Here is a 17752-nt window from a genome sequence, read left to right as displayed (position 1 = left end):
TGCTTGTGTAGCTATGAAGAAGAAAACACTTGTTCAGAAGCTCATAGTCTAATGGAGAGAAATAGATATTAGTCGAGTTGGTACTTTGGGAGCATGGAGAAAAAAGCAGCTGGCTGCTTAGGATAGATATAGACAGCTTCACAAAATTGGGCCTTGAAGTATGAGAGGTAGTTCATTCATATTCTATAGCTATTTGGGTACCTACTTTGGACCAGGCACAATACTAGAATACATTTGAGAATACAATTACGACATACAAGAGTCTTGTCCTCAAATAGCTTTTAGTAAGAAAGACCAATATGTAGGTAATCCCAAGTATGTGGTAAATGAGATAGCTGGTAAGCACAGGGATCTATGGAAACACTGGGGTGGGGGTAGGGGCAGATCTAACTCTGGCAGGACTTAGGGAAGGCTTTTGGGAGAGGTCATCTAAATTGGGTCCTGTAAAATGAACCCACATTAGCTAGGTGAAGAAGCAGAGGTAAGAACCTTCCAGTAAATGAAATGGTATAGTGATTTGGTGGTGAGCACACAGAATTCCAAATGGTTGCAGTGTAGCTAGAGTAGGTGAGTGGCAGTGGGTAAGGATGGAGGAGTGTGAAGGGCCAAGGATATAAAGGACCTTATATATAGTGCTAATGAGCTTAGACTTTTTATCACTATTTGGGTGCTTTGGAAGGTAGAAAATACTAATCTTGAAGGGTCTTTCTAGCCGCTGGCAATTACAGATTTTTATTTTATTTTATTTGAGGTGGAGTCTTCCTCTGTCACCCCAGGCTGAAGTGCAGTGGCTCGGTCTTGGCTCACTGCAACCTCTGCCTCCCGGATTCAAGCCTTTCTCATGCCCCAGCCTCCCGAGTTACAGACACGCGCCACCACACCCAGCTAATTTGTATTTTTAGTAGAGACAGAGTTTTACCATGTTGGCCAGGGTGTTCTCACACTCCTGACCTCAGGTGATCCACCTGCCTTGGTCCCCCAAAGTGTTGGGATTATGGGCGTGAGCCAGTGCGCCCAGCCAGATTATTTTCGATAAGTATAACTTACAGCAATTTTTTTGTTAAAAGTAGTCCAGGCAATTGTTCAAGATTTAAGCAGTAAGAGAGTGCCACTCAGTTCTGTTCCCCAGAGGAAGTCACTGTTGTTTCTTGATTATTCAAGCAGCATATTCTTAATACCAGAATAGTGTTAGATAAAAACAGTTTCAAAAGGAGAAGGAGGGGCCAGGCATGGTGGCTCATGCCTGTAATTCCACCATTTTGGGAGGCTGAGGTGGGTGTATCCCTTGAGTCCAGGAGTTTGAAACCAGCCTGGGCAACATGGTGAAACCCTGTCTCTACAAAAACTTAAAAAAAAAAAAATAGCTGGGCTTGGTGATGCAGGCCTGTAGTCCCAGCTACTTGGGAGGCTAAGTTGGGAGGATCACCTGAGCCCAGGAGGTTGAGTCTGCAGCAAGGTGTAATCGTGCCACTGCATTCCAGCCTGGGCGACAGTGAGACCCTATCTCAAAAATCCCCAAAGCACTACACATCAAAAAAATTCCTTTACTATGGAATTCCCAAGTATTTTGTTGAGAAAATCTAGGTGTTGGAATTAAATAGCAGACTTTCTTCAGAAAAAGATTAGGAAAAAGCCCTTACCATAGTATATGAGGTAGACACTGGTTCAGGATCAAGATCCTTACTAATAGCCTGTGTCTGTTTGAAATGGGAGAGTTCCCTGACCTGCCTCGCAAGATGTGCAACAGGGGAGTAGCTCATCTGTTTGGGCCACTATCCGTGCTCAAACCCCTTATGGGAGGGGGAGCACACAGATGGGCAGGTGCAGAAGCCGGGGCAAATGCTCCTGGGATTCAGCCCCATGGCAGCATGCAGGGGTGGGAGCCTGCAGCTCCCGAAGCCCAAGTGGGAGTGTGTTACAGTGAGCCCCTTTAGCCTTGCAGATGGCTTAAGTGTTAACCAGCCCAGTACCCTCCTGGTACCCAGGTCCTTGTCTGGCATCCGGGAAGATTTAGGTTGTACACGGACTTGAAGAATGAATGCATGGGTTTTATTGAGTCGTGGAGGTGGCTCTCAGTGGGATGGATAGGGAGCTGGAAGGGGGGTGGAGTGGGAAGATAATCTTCCCTTGGAGTTGGGCTGTCCAGCAGCCAATTTCCTCTCTGACCATCCCCAGCCAAACTCCTCTCAGCGTTCAAACGTTCCTTCTCTTCTCTCTGCTGCACCGTTTTGCCATTCTGCTCCTGCATTCATCTCCTTGTGGAGCAGGGGATTTGGGGTTTTTATGGGCACCGGATAAGGGGGCATGGCAGACCAAAAGGCATCTTTTGGGTGCGAAAAAAGGAACGCCTGTTCCTATTTAGGGCTGCAGGTTTCCAAGCTTGGAGTGGGGCCTTTGCTGGAGAACTGCCCTCTTCTACCCAGTATTTCCCTGTCTCCTGTCTGTATCATATTGAGAGGGTATTTGAATATGAAATGAAATTTATTCTAATTCTTAAACCTTTCTGATTGTATAAAAGGTGTATGACACTTAAGATAATTCACCTGACCTTGGAGTACTTGGCAGAGAAAGTTTAAAAAGACTTACAAAGTAAATATGAAGTTGTAGTTACATTGATCTATTTTGAAAAAGGGAATTATGTTTATTAGATTTTCCTGATTTTCTTTTCTCTCTTCCCTCTGAAAACATAATATTAAATATGCATTATGAATGTCTTTATTAGGTGACTCATTCTTCTAATGCTTAAAATGAGTCTATGATATATATTAGATACTATTAAGTTGGTGCTAAAATAATTGCGGGTTTTGCCATTGAAAGTAATGGTAAAAACGCAATTACTGTTGCACCAACCTACTCTTAGGGGTAGTCAGGTGATCAAGAGGTTTCCAGTTTGATTGAGATAGTTCAGTAATGCTAGATAGATTTTTTTTTTTTTCATTTTACTTAATGGTAAGTTGGGACCCTTGCATACACTTATCTTCGGACATTCAGAGTGAAATAATTTTGTAGTCTATATTGTAAGAAATTCAGCATGTAGCAAGAGGAACGAAAGACATTCAAAAAGGAAGAAAATGGTATAACATTGGGCAATGCCATGTGCAGTTATTAAATATAATATTTTAAAAGTTTATATTTTCTCATTCAAGGTAAGACTTTGGGAATATTGGTATAAGAACAAAAGTCTTTTGACCCAAGGCTTTGGTTTAAAGTTCTAAATGCCATTACTGTGCCCTGTATTTATTCTTTCATAAGCACCCAATTTTGTTTTTAATATCAGTATTGAGATTTTTCTTATCAATTATGATGTATTTTAAGGGCTGATTTGTGTGTTATAAACTGATTTATCAGGTAATCTGGGCATTTTAGGACATTTTAAATATTAAATGAATGATCATCTTAATCTTGTTTTCTTGGGAAAAAGGCTTTAAAAAAAATCATCCTATGTGCTACTCTTTCTTGAATCTACAGTGCATAAACATTTGGTGCTGTTTTGGTGACCTTGAGTCACTAAGCTCCTCAGTGTTAAAATGGTATCTTTATGAATACAGTTTGTATTGTAAAATTGTACTTTTGGGGGCAGTCTTGTAGCTGTTTAGGTTTTAAGTAGAGATCAAAGTAAAAAAAAAAAAAATTGAACAAGACATACTTTAAAAAAATACGCAGGCAAGCATAAAATCTTGTTTTAAACATTTAACTTAAAAAACTAAATCAGAATTTTTCCCCCCATAGGAAAGGATAGTTTAAAATGAGCGTGTCCAACCCACAGCTTTGAATGCGGCCTAACACAAATTCATAAACTTTCTTAAAACATTATGAGGCTTCTTTGCAATTTTTTTTTAAGCTCATTAGCTGTCAATAGTGTTATTGTGGTTGTTTTGCTGCTGTTGTTGTTTTGAGACAGTCTCTGTTGCTCAGGCTGGAGTGCAGTGTTGCGATCTCAGCTCACTGCAGCCTCCACCTCCTGGGTTGAAGTGATTCTCCTGCCTCAGCCTCCTGAGTAGCTGGGATTACAGGCGCCCACCACCATGCCCGCCTACTGGTTTTTTGTATTTTAGTAGAGATGGGGTTTCACCATGTTGGCTAGGCTGGTCTTGAACTCCTGACCTCAGGTGATCCGCCCGCTTCAGCCTCCCAAAGTGCTGATAATACAGGCGTGAGCCACCGCGCCCAGCCAGTGTTAGTGTATTTTATGTGTGGCCCAAGACAATTCTTCCAGTGTTACTCAGGGAAGCCACGATATTGGACATCCCTGGAAAACACTGCATGTCCTGATATTGGAGTTTTAGCAGATTAGGACATGTTAAGAATTTAGAAAAATAAAGGTCTCACACACAGTTTTTCTAAATCTTTTGTTAATTGGGTAAAATGGTTGCCAGAGGTGATTGTGTTTTTTTGTTTTATCAATATCATAGAATTTATAAACTTTTTTATAGAGTATATGACTTAAAGGAGCTTTTTTTTTTTTCCTGCAATCATATTTTCCAGTTGAAAAAGCTTTTGGCCATTAAATTTAGCTATAAATTAGTAATAGTGTGCATATGATTTCTGATTATTTTTCCTCTTGAGTCAGAACTAGAAACTGGTCCTGTAATATTTGTGGGTCTTGTTCTAATTATATATCCCTTTTTATTTGAAATACTTAGTATTTTCATTGCCTCTATGGTGAATTCTGAGTTTTTTAACCTAACACACAATATTGAAATCTCTGCCCTGAAAAATTCCTAAACATCCTTGAAGTCTAGTTCTGTTACTACTTTCTCTCTGAAATCTTTTTTGATTACCTAGCTGGAAACTGTCTAATCTCCCATTCTTTAACAATACATTCCCTTGTATTAAAACTTATGCTGTAAATGTCTTAGTCCCCTTGTAGATTATAAATTGTCTTATTATTGTATCATCCACATTCATACATTGAACAAGAAGTACCAAGCACTGTTATAGATGTGAGGGAAACAGTGGTGCAGGAGAATCTTGGTTCTGGTCTTTATATTTATATTTATGGGATTTATATTCCACTTTGGAAAACAATGATGAAGAGAGACAGAAAATTAAATAAATCATAGATAGAGCTTTTCTGATCTCAAATGCTTAGAATATGAAACTCCATGATGTGGTAGAAAGTTTGAGGATAGCACCAGTGTGTTGATAAGGTGATCATGGAAGGTGTGATCTTTGAAAATCTGACTTTTTTTTTTTTTTTTTTTTGAGACGGAGTCTTGCTCTGATGCCCTGGCTGGAGTTCAGTGGCACATCTCAGCTCAATGCAAGCTCCGCCTTCCAGGTTCACGCCATTCTCCTGCCTCAGTCTCCTGAGTAGCTGGGACCACAGGTGCCCGCCACCACGCCTGGTTAATTTTTTGTATTTTTTGTTTTTTTAGTAGAGACAGGGTTTCACCATGTTAGCCAGGATGGTCTTGATCTCCTGACCTCGTGATTCACCCGCCTTTGCCTCCCAAAGTGCTGGGATTACAGGCGCGAGCCACCGCGCCAGGCCAATAATTTGATATTTATGCGAAAACCTGAATGACACAAAGAACTAGTCATTTGAAGATCTGGAAACAGAATGTTTGAGGCTGAAGGAAAGTTAGTTCTAAGGCATAAGAAAGAGGTGGGTGGAAAAGGACGGGAAAAGTGATAAGAATGGGATCTAGATTATGTAGAGATAATAATCTAGATTACCTTGTAAACCAAGGTAAGGAATTTAAAATTTATTCTAATTTCACTGGGAAGCCAATGAACAGTTTGAAGTTTTTAAGGGCCCATGTCATTACATTGGGTCCACCCAGGATAATCTCCCGATTTTAAGGCCAGCTAACTAATAAACTTAATTTTACCTGCCATGTTGCTTTTACCATATAATGTAGTATATTCACTAGAGTAACACCAGAGGGCAAGTCTTGAGGGCCTAAATGCTGCCAAATTTTGTATGCATAGGTTTTATTTAACCTAATAACTATTTAATATCTTACAAGGGCAGTGAAGCAGAACTAACTTAGGGTAGCTGAGTTGTTGAGTCATCACAGTTTTTCTGATTTCTTTTGCCTTTACTGATATGCCCACTCCTTGGCATTACCTCTTATTTACCAGTGCCCATACAGTAACCGCAAACTCTGTTTCTGTTTAGTTATTTAACTAAATTAACATAAAGATATCTCCTGCATTTAAAGAAATTTTGTTCTAGATATTTTCCAGAGAGATCTGTATTTTCTCATGGATAAAAATTTATGAGTGGATTCATTGTAGATTCTAAAAGGACATTTTCAAACCTGTTTGAGTGTTCTTATTTTTACCTATTCTGATTATAATTCATTCATTCAATAAATATTAAGTACCTACTGCTGCAGTGCCAACTACTATATAGTAAGCATCAGAATGATAACAGTTGAACAAGTAACTTCTTATGAGGGATGAGGCTTGAAAAAGTACAAGGTGCTCTGAGAGGTACCTTAGTGAAGGAAACTGCTGCTGAGACATGGAGGATGAGGCAATATAGTCAGCATTGGCTTTGAAGTCAGACTCCCATTTCACTGTTGGTTGAATTTGGATACTTTTTAAAATTTCTTTGAGCCTAAATTTTCCATGCGTGTGAATAGTGATACCTTTATCTCTCTAGAAGTTTTGTTAGGATTAGATTAGATTGAATATATGAAAATGCCTAACATAATGTTTGCCACTGGTTTAGAAGCATATTTATCATGAAACTAATAAAGTTTAGTGAACCTAATTGCATGGCCCTTTCTAAGGCCCTTGCAGGAGCAGCCCTAGCAATCTTGAATTAATTTGTGTTTTTCTTAAAGACCCTCCCACCCACCTGCCCCTTTATTATAGTATTATAGGCTCCTGGTCACCACAAAATCTGAATCTGCCTTTGGCCACAGGTTAAGTGAGAAACAAATGTTAATTTCTCTCTCCTCTAATGTTGTAACTTCAGTTTGTGTCCAACCTAGAAGTACTTAAAAAAAAATGGAAAGAAATTATATATATTAGGTTGTAGGAATTTTATAAAATGCAGAAAAACTAAAATTCTTGTAATTCCTAGGGAGGAAACGTGATATTTTATCTCTCCCTGCTTTTCTCTGTGTACATATGCAATTTATTTTTTAAAAGCTAGTTTATATCATATTAAACACAATATTCTGCATTTTCACATAATATATGGATTACATAATTATATATCATATAATTATATTTTACAACATAATTTTGTCTTGTAAATGTGCCAAAAGTATAATTAACCAAGCTGTTGTTAGTAATCATTGAGGTTTTTTCTAACATTTCAGTAGTATAAGTAATGCCGAATTACAAATCTTTGTAGAGGTATCTGTATATAGGATAATTTCTTTTAATTGGCTTGCTTGAGTATAAGAATTGTCCTTGTCCATTTTCTGCTACTATAACAAAATACCTGAGACTTGGTAATTTATAATGAACAGAAATTTATTGGTTCATAGTTACAGGAGCTAAGACGTCCAAGAGCATGGCACCAGCATCTGTTGAGGGCCTTCTTATTGTGTCATCCCAAGGTGGAAGGAGGAAGGACAGGAGTGGCCCAGAGCAAGCAAGGGATCAAATTTGTAGCCTCAGGCTTTTTAATAAAAGACATTAATCCATTACTGAGGGTAGAACATGAATACCTCCCATTAGGCTCCAGCTCCCAACACTGTTGCATTGGGGATTCAATTTCCAAAACAGGCTTTTGGGGTACATGCTCAAATCATAGTAAACATTTTAAACATTTTAAAGACTTATGTGACCTCACTGACCCTACAATATTATTTTAAAATATCATTGCCTATTTTTATAGTACTCTTGTGTTTATTTCTATTTCTTTGATCATTTGAAATAGTAAAACATTCTTCCATGGTTTTTTGTTTTATTTTGTTTTGTTTTGTTTTTATAGACAGAGTCTTGCTCTGTTGCCTAAGCTGCAGTGCAGTGGCGCGATCTCAGTTCACTGTAGCCTCTGCCTCCCAAGCTCAGGTGATTCTTGTGCCTCAGCATCCCGAGTATCTGGGACTACAGGCATGTGCCACCTTGCCTGGCTAAGTTTTGTATTTTTAGGAGACACGGGGTTTCACCATGTTGGCCAGGCTAGTCTCAAACTCCTGGCCTCAAGTGATCTGCCCACCTTGGCCTCCCAAAGTGCTGGGATTACAGGCATAAGCCACTGCACATGACCAAAACATTCTTCTATATATTTATTAGTCCTTCATATTTTTTCTCATGTTAATTGCCAGTGCTTATGCAAGATACCTGGAAAGCTTTTGACAGGAGGAAGTAAGTTTCTTTCTCCTCTAAGCAAGTCCTGAGGCTGTATAACACTCCAAATTAAAAGGCTATTTCAAAATGGTTTCCCTACTGTAGTGCAGTGGGAACTTTGATAGCACAATCTAAAGCAGTGCTTGGTGTTTCTCACCCCTGGCAGCACATACTAAAGCTTGGGCACTACCCACAGATTCTTGGCGTTTTAAAAGCTCCTCAGAGTGCTGAAGGTATTCTGCAGTGTAATAACTAAGCTCAGAAACTCAGTCCCATGGCTGCATCACCACATTCGTTTTTCCACATACAGGGCCAGAATTTTAACTTAAAATATTCCATTTCCTCAGTAGAAGGTTATATTTTACAATAATATTATTTAACAATTGCTATACTGTTATTCCATGAGGACATTTTAATTGAATGCCCTTTGCGGGTTAATTTAAAATCACTTCTTAAAATAATATTTAATGAACACCTATGTAGAAAACATTGTGATATACACCATGAGATATGAGAGAAAATCAGGTGTGGGCTTTTCCCTTGGGATTTTTATAGTCAGGAATGGGATAGGAGGTGTATATACACAAGTACAAAATGTATTTGTGCCATAAAAGATGGAGGAACAATGAAGGGAAGAGGAGATGAATTGATTCTAGGTGGATTGCTGGATTACTTCGTGGGAATTTATGTTTAAGCCAAACCATGATTTGGGCCAGTAGAGCAATTAATCATCCTTTACTTTAAAAAATTCAGTCTTTAAAACTTGTTCATAATACATGATGATCCTTATTACAGCTCTGTAAGATAAGTCAGTTATTCCCATTTTATAGATGGAGTAGTCAAGTCTTAGAAAAATTAAATGACCTTTCCAGTGTTATCAAGCTACAAAGTGAAAGATTCAGAACTTGACCCTAAGTCTTCAATCTCCATATGCTGGAGCCTTCTAAAGTATCTCAGTAGAGTAGCAAAGAGCTATACGAGCAAGAAGCTATAAGTTTTAGAAAGGGCTGATTAGTTAATTTTATTATTAGGATGCAAATTCTGAAATAGTTGGAGATAAAGCTATCGTATGGTCAGCAGAATAATGGCTCCCTACAAATGTCTGCTTCCTAGTCCCCAGAATCCATGAATATGTTAGATTATGTGACAAAAGGGAATTAAGATGGCTAATGAGGTAACTTGAAAATAGGAAGATCATCCTGGATTATTGAGGTGGGCCAAATGTAAGGGTCTTTAAAGCGTAGCTTACTTAAGAGTGGAAGAGGGAGGCAGAAAAATGAGAGTCAGAGAAGGAAAGTTGAGAAGGAGCAAGGTCAGTCCTACAGAATGAGAAAGACTCAATCCAACATTGCTTGCTCTGAAGATGAAGGCAAAGTGCTATGAACCATAAAATGCAGTGGATCTGTAGAAGCCAGAAAGGATAAGGAAACAGATTCCCCCTTGGAGCCTCTAGAAAGAAGTGCAGCCTTGCAGACACCTTGATTTTAGCTTAGTGAGACCCATTTTAGACTTCTAACCTACAAAACTCTAAGTTATCAGATTTGTGTTTTAAGACACTAGATTTGTGGTAATTTATTTTGGCAGCCATAGGAAATTTAATACGCTTAGGACGTATTTTAGTGTAGGAAGACTAATTAACATGACCTCAGGGCACTCCATGACTAAACTCCAAACTGTCTCAGTTCCACTGTCAGCAGTGGAAAGGCATGGAATGTTCTTGATCAAAAGTGTGAAGAACTATTTTGATGTTTGCTGATTAGAGAGGATATTGGTGAGAGGAAAATTAATTAAGATTCTGTTAGATGCTAGGGACACTTCTTTTGAGACTCACTCCTTGAGGTAACATAGAACATACAGGTAAGTCTTGCCCATAAAAGACTATGAATATATCTCCTGGTCCTGAGTGGCTACTCACGTCTGTAATCACAGCACCTTGGGAGGCCAAGGCAGGAGGATCACCTGAGGTCAGGAGTTCGAGGTTACAGGGAGCTATGTTCACGCCACTACACTCCAGCCTCTGGGTGACAGAGCAAGACCTTGTCCCTAAAAAAAAGGGGAGATAGTTAGATGGATGGATAGATAGATATAGATAAAGATAGACACATAGGTCAAGATCTCCCACTTAGTTTATACATCACTGAAAATCTCATTGCCATTGTAACATTTCACCTCGTTCTCGTATCCCATGAAAAATACAGAACCAATTTAGCACACATCTAACTTATCTCTTCTTAGACTTTTCCATCATACCATAACTAACTATAAATCCAAACACTGAAAGGTTTCTAAATCTGAGCTTTATTTGATGCCTTAGTACCTGTAGAAGTTAAATTTACACTAGTAACTGTTTTTTCAATGCATAATTATTATTTTGAAAGAAAAAAAACTTGTTGATATCTGTAGGCATAACTCTATTCTATGTCTAAGGCCTTCAGTAAAGAGAAATAGTTTATCAATAAAGTACCAGAGTCAATTAAGGCGACTGAAAGGAGCACTAATTTTAACTCATTTTACACAGTTAATATTGTCCGTATTCTACTTGTCAGTTTTTTAAACCACAAGTCTTAAATTAGGCCAAAAGTGCCTAGGTAAAAATGGAATGGAAAGGATTTTGTGTGTGTGTGTATGTTTTTAGATAGAGTCTTGCTTTGTTACTGAGGCTGGAGTGCAGTAGTGTGATCTCGGCTCACTGCAGACCCCGCCTTCCAGGTCCAAGAGATTCTCGTGCCTCAGTCTCCCAAGTAGCTGGGGAATGGAATATTTAAGACATTAAGAATCCTATTAATTCTAGTTAGTCATTTTTTTTGTAGCTGCAGAAGGTTCAGAAGGGTTTTTTAAGTTGAATTATATGTTCATATTTACAGCATTTACATATGAAACCATTTACTAAAAGTAGTGAAGCTGGTTATAACAAACACTGATACTGAAAATAAGAGATATGTTTGTCAGTGTGGTCTTTAAACAGTATTACACAATTTATTTCTGTTTCATTTTGATCAGAAAAAAATTGCATATGTATAGAGAGAGATGTGGTCTCTGTTGCGCAGGCTGAAGTACAGTGGTGAGATCTCAGCTCACTGTAACCTCCACCTCCTGGTTCAAGTGATTCACTCACCTCAGCCTCTTGAGTAGCTGGGACCACATGTGCATGCCACCACAGCTGGCTAATTTTTTTGTATTCTTGGTAGAAATTAGGTTTTACCATGTTGCTCATGCTGGTCTTGAACTCCTGAGCTCAAGCGATCTGGCCAAGCTCAAGCGATCTGGCCACCTCAGCCTCCCAAATTCCTGGGATTATAGGCATGAGGCACTGCACCCCGCCCAGAAAATATTTTTAATGCATATATATATATATATATATATGTAGTATAAATAACATCTTCAATTAAATAGAGATGGCAGAAGCTTTATTCTGAGGTATGTTCAAACTTGGTAACACAAGGTAATGCTTCAGTAATTTTCCATGTTGAAATTTGGCCCAATATACTTTTATTATATATCTGTATTTAATTATGGTTTTTAAAATAGCTATGCAGTTTTTAAAATTCAAATTAAACTTTTGTGGGAACTCTACTGGTTTGAAAAATATTACTAAGTAATTGGCAACATTGTAAAATATAAAATTTTTGACTTGGCTTTCTTTTAGATTTGAAGCATAGTGACTAATAAATTTATAATTGTCGTAGTTTACAACTCTGTCATTTAAGTCACTGATGAGTATCTATGATACATGCAGTAAAAATTTAGACAAACATTTTGGCTACAAATTGGTTTACTAAAAGCTTGAATCATAGTCTGAGTCAAGAGTAATAGGCTTACAATTGTGTCTTAGCGTACTAAGAAGTTCTTTTGAGGAGCTTTTAAATTGTATTCTTTGTTTTGAAAAAGTTTTCCTTCTGGAAGTTCTAGGCCTTATGAGAAATTACCTATTCTGAATTTGTCACAAATAATGGCGTAAATAAGTCCTGTGCAGTGAATCATGTGCTTTCAGTAAGAGGATTTTGAAAGCCTTTTGTAAAACGAAGTCATTCTCATAATAGAGTTATTTAGGATAGAATCAAATTGATTTACATGCTTTATTTATTTCAAATATGAAGGGAAATTGTTTCTAAATATATTTAAACTTTTAATAGAACAGTAGTATGCCATCAGTGTGGAAATAACTCACTTGTTAATTAAATAAATATTTAGGGTATATTTGCTATATATCAGGCATCATAACACAGGGACTAATGAAGGAGGAAAAAAAACAAAAGCATGAAAGAAGAGCAGAAATAGCTCCATAATCTCACTTTCTGGGGATAACCTCTACAGACATTTTGTTGAGTGTCTATTACTTTTCTGATATATACATTTTTTAATAAAATGGAATTGCCTCAAATATGCTATTTAATAGCTTGCTTCTTTTCATACTATTTGAAAATTAAGAAAAGATATAATATATCTTTATAATATGCTTCATTTAAAAACTTTAAGTTTAAGCCGGGTACAGTGGTTCACGTCTGTAATCCCAGCACTTTGAGAGGCCGAGGTGGGCGGATCACGAAGTCAGGAGATTGAGACCATCCTGGCCAACATGGTGAAACCCCGTCTGTACTAAAAATACAAAAATTAGCTGGGCATGGTGGCATGTGCCTGTAGTCCTAGCTACTCAGGAGGCTGAGGCAGAAGAATCGCTTGAACCCGGGAGGTGGAGGTTGCAATGAGCCGAGACTGCACCACTGCACTCCAGCCTGGCAACAGAACAAGACTCCATCTCAAAAAAAAAAAAAAAAAAAAAAAAGTGAAATATAGTATCCTTTTAAATTTTAAATAGATAATAGAAACTGGTTTCCCCCCATTTAAACCAGAATTTAAGTTTAACTTTATAAATTCTTGACAATTTGGATTTTGTCATTCAACCTCATGAAATTAGTTATTTAAGCTTCACCTGGTTAGGTTTAAATGCAATGCAATTTGCGTTAAAATACTATATTAAAGCCTCAGATTTGTAGTTGCTAACAGCACTTCTATGTATGTGTTAGGGACTGCTCTAAATACTGCTTCATATATATTAACTCCTCTATTCTGTACTCCTGTTCCCATTTTATAGAGGAGGAAATTGAAACACTGAGAGGTTAAGTAACTAAAGTTGCAGAGCTAGAGTGACAGGAGTAAAGCTTCAACCCAGGCAACCCAGACTTCAGAGTTCTCATCTCAACTACTAAGCTGCTAGCATAGCTTTTCTGGTAACTATTTTTAATTCAAATATAGTTCGAGTGATCTATCTAACAAGTCATCACTCTAACAACTCAGTGACTTGTAATATAAAATTATTCGTTGTAATACATTTAATATAATTGTTTCTTTGTGCTGTGCTGCAAAAATCATAGCAAATGAGATGTAATTTATTACTCTCCCTCCCACCTCCAGCATCTTGTGCTAATCCCTCTGCCCTGCGGACCTCCCCCCACTCTCTATTATGCGTGTCAACTCCCATCAACTTCCTTGCTTGCTGGGGACTGGGGCCGTGAGGGCATACCCCCGAGGGGTGCGGGGCTAGGGCTAGGCCGGCTGTGCGGTTGGGCGGGGCCCTGTGCCCCTCTGCGGAGTGCGGGTCGGGAAGCGGAGAGAGAAGCAGCTGTGTAATCCGCTGGATGCGGACCAGGGCGCTCCCCATTCCCGTCGGGAGCCCGCCGATTGGCTGGGTGTGGGCGCACGTGACCGACATGTGGCTGTATTGGTGCAGCCCGCCAGGGTGTCACTGGAGACAGAATGGAGGTGCTGTCGGACTCGGAAATGGGGTAGGTGCTGGAGCCACCATGGCAAGGCTTGCTGCAGGGGGAGGGGGAAGGTGGTTTTCCCTCGCACTGTCTTAAACCGATGGTCTTTCCTTGGCACGGGGTCCACTGCCGCATGCCAAACGAGGAGGCAGGGGCGTAGCCCCCCCCCCCCCGCCCCCCACTGCAGCACTGGAGATGGATTTCCTGTACTTCAGATCCAGGGTTTTTGACAGAAGAGGAAGAAGGGGGAGGGGTAGAAGGGTTAAGGGGAGTCTGCTAAGAAAAAGCTGTTTTTGAAACTAGAAGGGGTTTTTGTTTTTATAATGCCATTTGACAGAGTGGAATAACAGTATCTAAGGAAACGGGTAGAGGACAACAAAGAATGGGCATATTCATGGCGAGGAGCAAAAGCTCTAGCCCATTGAAAGGCTTCTTTTCCTCCCTGGCGACAAGGACACATGCAGTGGTGGCCAAAAGAGAGAGGAGACAAAACCGCTGCAGATGGCTGATGTGAATCTAGTGGAAAGAGCTACTGGGAATGAGAGAAAGAGGAGGAGGCAGGTACTGCAGAGTGTGAGTGGTGGTGTTGGTTGATGAAATATTGGTCACCAGTAGTGTGCCTGCTTTTGTAAAACATCTAAGTAAACTCCCTGTGAATAGGGTGGCAGAAAGATACCAGTGTCTTTGTTAGTTACAAAATGCAGTGGTAGTGGCTTTTTGCGGATGACTGCAGTAGTGCTTTTTCTCCCTCTGTTAGGCTGAAAAGACAACTGCAGAGGAATAAGAAATCGTGCAGCAAATGCTGGGGGTAGAAGCCCATTTACAAGAAGCCATAGTTTATAAATGCAGCCTGAACAGGAGAAAAAAAATTACTGTTTTTTAAAGTAGGAAAAATGTCAGGCTATAAATGTTTTGTCAGTGGAGTGTATTGGACACTTTGATTCTACACCACGAAAGAGATGCTCAAATTCTTTGATTTAACATAAATCCTATAGGAAATCTTAATAAATTATGTATGAAACAGTGAATCTTTTCCTTTGTTAGTGAAGCTTTTATGCCATTAATTAGGTCATTCAAGAGCAAAGCACTTTATAATGTAAATTACTTGATGAAAAATTATGGTGAACAAATTTTTGTAGGCCTAATATTTAAGACCTATGTTTAAGTAATTTTATATTTCTCTTTGGTTGCTTTAGATAACACTGAATAAAGTCTACAGGCAAATATTTTAAAGCAGCATGACTTTTCTTCTAGATGTATTTCTGTCTAGTAAATACTCATGTACTCTTGATATAAAGTGTATTTTGTTGAGCTTATTTTTTTTCCTTTACCTAAATGTAAAAGCCTATCTTTATGCATATTTATAGTAGCCAACCTGCCACACCTCCCCACTCCCTGAACAAGGATGGCAGTGGCTTTGTAAAGCCCTCCAGGGTCAGTGACAGTGCCTCTTAAATAATGTTTATGTAATAGAAAGTCCTAAGATGACCTATTATATTGTTTTAGTAATATTTTCAAGATAATACAGAATTGGGCTGGCTTAGATAAATAAGATACATAAATTTTTCACTGATAAATTTAAACAGTTCTTTAAAAAATTATATCTGTTTTAAGAATTACTTGATCATGGATATCAGGGTTGGTAGTACTTAGGAGCCGGGCGTGGTGGCCCATGCCTGTAATACCAGCTAAACAGGAGGCTGAGGGAAGCTGAGGCAGGAGGATCACTTGAGCCTCAGAGTTCAAGACCAGCCTGGGCAACTAAGCAAGACCTTATCTCAAAAAAAAGTACTTAGAGTCTCTTTTTTTAAACCTAATGGAAACTATAGCTAGAACTAAAGATGTCACATTAAAATTCCAAATGAAGTTTAACAGCTAATATTAATTACTTGGTTCTTTGAATTTTATTAGCATAGTGTTTGAGAGTCTATAAAATTATTATTTTTACATAAATTACCTTCTTTTACCATTTTAACAGTTCAGTGTAGCACTATTTTTATTTTAAATGTTAGAGACTCCTAATCAAGTATGTTATGACTTTATTCAAGGTCAAATATTGTATAACAATGTGAAGAACCTAAGTCTTCCATTTTATTCTAATTCTATAAAACTATAATGCCTCTTATTACATACATACATAATAATATATAACAGAGGTAATTTGAAAAGCAATGTAAGTCACTGACAAATTATTAAAAAAATGAAAAGGCAATCCTACTTGGTTGTGAATTTTTATCTACAATATAAGAATGCTTTATGAAATACCTGGTGACTAAGCAAATGGAGAAGCAGCAGTTTTCACGATGACATTCATAAACAACTTTTTAAAGATCGTGTTATTATCATATGAACACATCTAAGTAGAATAGTGTTAGATTGAGAGGTTTTTCTGAATTAAATAAGAAATAAAGAACTAAAGTTTGTTTCATTCCTCTTGTAGTATATCTAATCTATGACTGAGCTGTTAGCTTTAGTGGTCTTTGAAATTATTCACTGATATGGCCTGAATTGTGCTATTAAGGAATTTAAAATTAAATATTTATAAATGTTTTATGAACTGAATTTAAGCTATTGAAGTTTTTGTTTTTTGTTTTTTCTTTTTTTTTTTTTTTTTTTGAGGGGGGGGGGACAGGGTCTCACTTTGTCGACCCAGGCTGGCGTGCAGTCACAAACATGGCTCACTGTACCTTCAACCTCCCAGGCTCAAGTGATGCTCCCGCTTCAGCCCCCCAGGTAGCTGGGACTACAGGCGCACACCACCATGCATAGCTAATTTTTGTGTTTTTTGTAGAGATGAGGTTTCGCCAGGTTGCTCAGGCTGGTCTTGAACTTCTGAGCTCAAATGATCCTCCCACCTCAGCCTCCCAAAGTGCTGGGATTACAGGTGTAAGCCACCATGAAGTTTCTCATTTGCATTAATTCTCTGTAGATTTTACCATTTTTGTCTGTTTTATAAACTATTACTCATTTTATGAAATTTAACCAATCTTTTATACTTGTGTATGTTTAAATGTTCTCTTCAATTTTGATCTCCCTTCTCCCCTTTTCTTGTATTAGAATCTGAAACCTACTTATGTGGCACATAAAATGGGATAGAGTATTATGGTTCAGAAAAGATGGGTAATAGTTTAGGAAATACATTCACTACATATTTATTAGGATACCTTCTAAATATCATCTATGAAAGATGCTGGAGTCAAATAAGACATGTAAACTAATCTCTAAGAAACTCATGGTAGAATTATGTGAAATTTCATTGCAAGTTAAACACTGCTTTGGCTACTCCTAGGATATTTAAAGATTTATATAATCTAAGATATCCTCTAATTTAGACGAATATGGTGGATTGCTCTTTGAAACACCGCTTTTTCATAAGATCTGCTTAGAGTCACAGAGATTTTTTGAAAACTAAATTACTTTTGAAGTACTAAGTATCTTGAATGTACAATGAAAACTTCCGTTAAGTGAATAGATAATGTTCTCAGAAGCTGATTTTGTAAATCAAATCATACATCAGTTGGTACAAGGTAAGCCTTTTCCCCTTTATTCTCACACCCTGCTCCCACTCCTCGTGTTTTTAAATATGCATACATTCTTGAGAAGTGGTTAGCATCATTTTGTGAATCTATTTTTTTACAGTTAATGAGATTTTTTTAAAAAAATTTATTGCAATAAATATACATAAAATTTACCATCTTAAGCACTTTTAAGTGTACAGTTCTGTGGCATTA

At 38.1% G+C, this 17752-nt stretch overlaps 1 protein-coding gene across 15 annotated transcripts in view; it reads left to right on the top strand.

The window, feature by feature from the left end:
* APC (APC regulator of WNT signaling pathway) overlaps window positions 1–17752 on the top strand; it is a 141529-nt gene that overhangs the window by 16947 nt on the left and 106830 nt on the right. For 2 of the 15 annotated variants that reach the window (XM_038009000.2, XM_008014137.3), the window contains exon 1: window positions 13968–14042. The exons of 8 other annotated variants lie outside the window; for them this stretch is intronic. In XM_038009000.2, coding sequence (XP_037864928.2) covers window positions 13968–14042 — 75 coding nt within the window. Of the gene's footprint in view, window positions 1–13955; window positions 14043–14374; window positions 14583–17752 lie in introns of those variants that run through there. 5 more of the 15 variants (XM_008014140.3, XM_038009025.2, XM_008014141.3 and 2 more) reach the window with 5 other exon arrangements.

This window comes from Chlorocebus sabaeus, chromosome 23 (assembly GCF_047675955.1).
Source record: "Chlorocebus sabaeus isolate Y175 chromosome 23, mChlSab1.0.hap1, whole genome shotgun sequence".
NCBI lineage: Eukaryota > Metazoa > Chordata > Mammalia > Primates > Cercopithecidae > Chlorocebus > Chlorocebus sabaeus.
The sequence above is the reverse complement of the archived record's forward strand: the minus strand, read 5'-3'. Positions and strand labels throughout refer to the sequence as shown.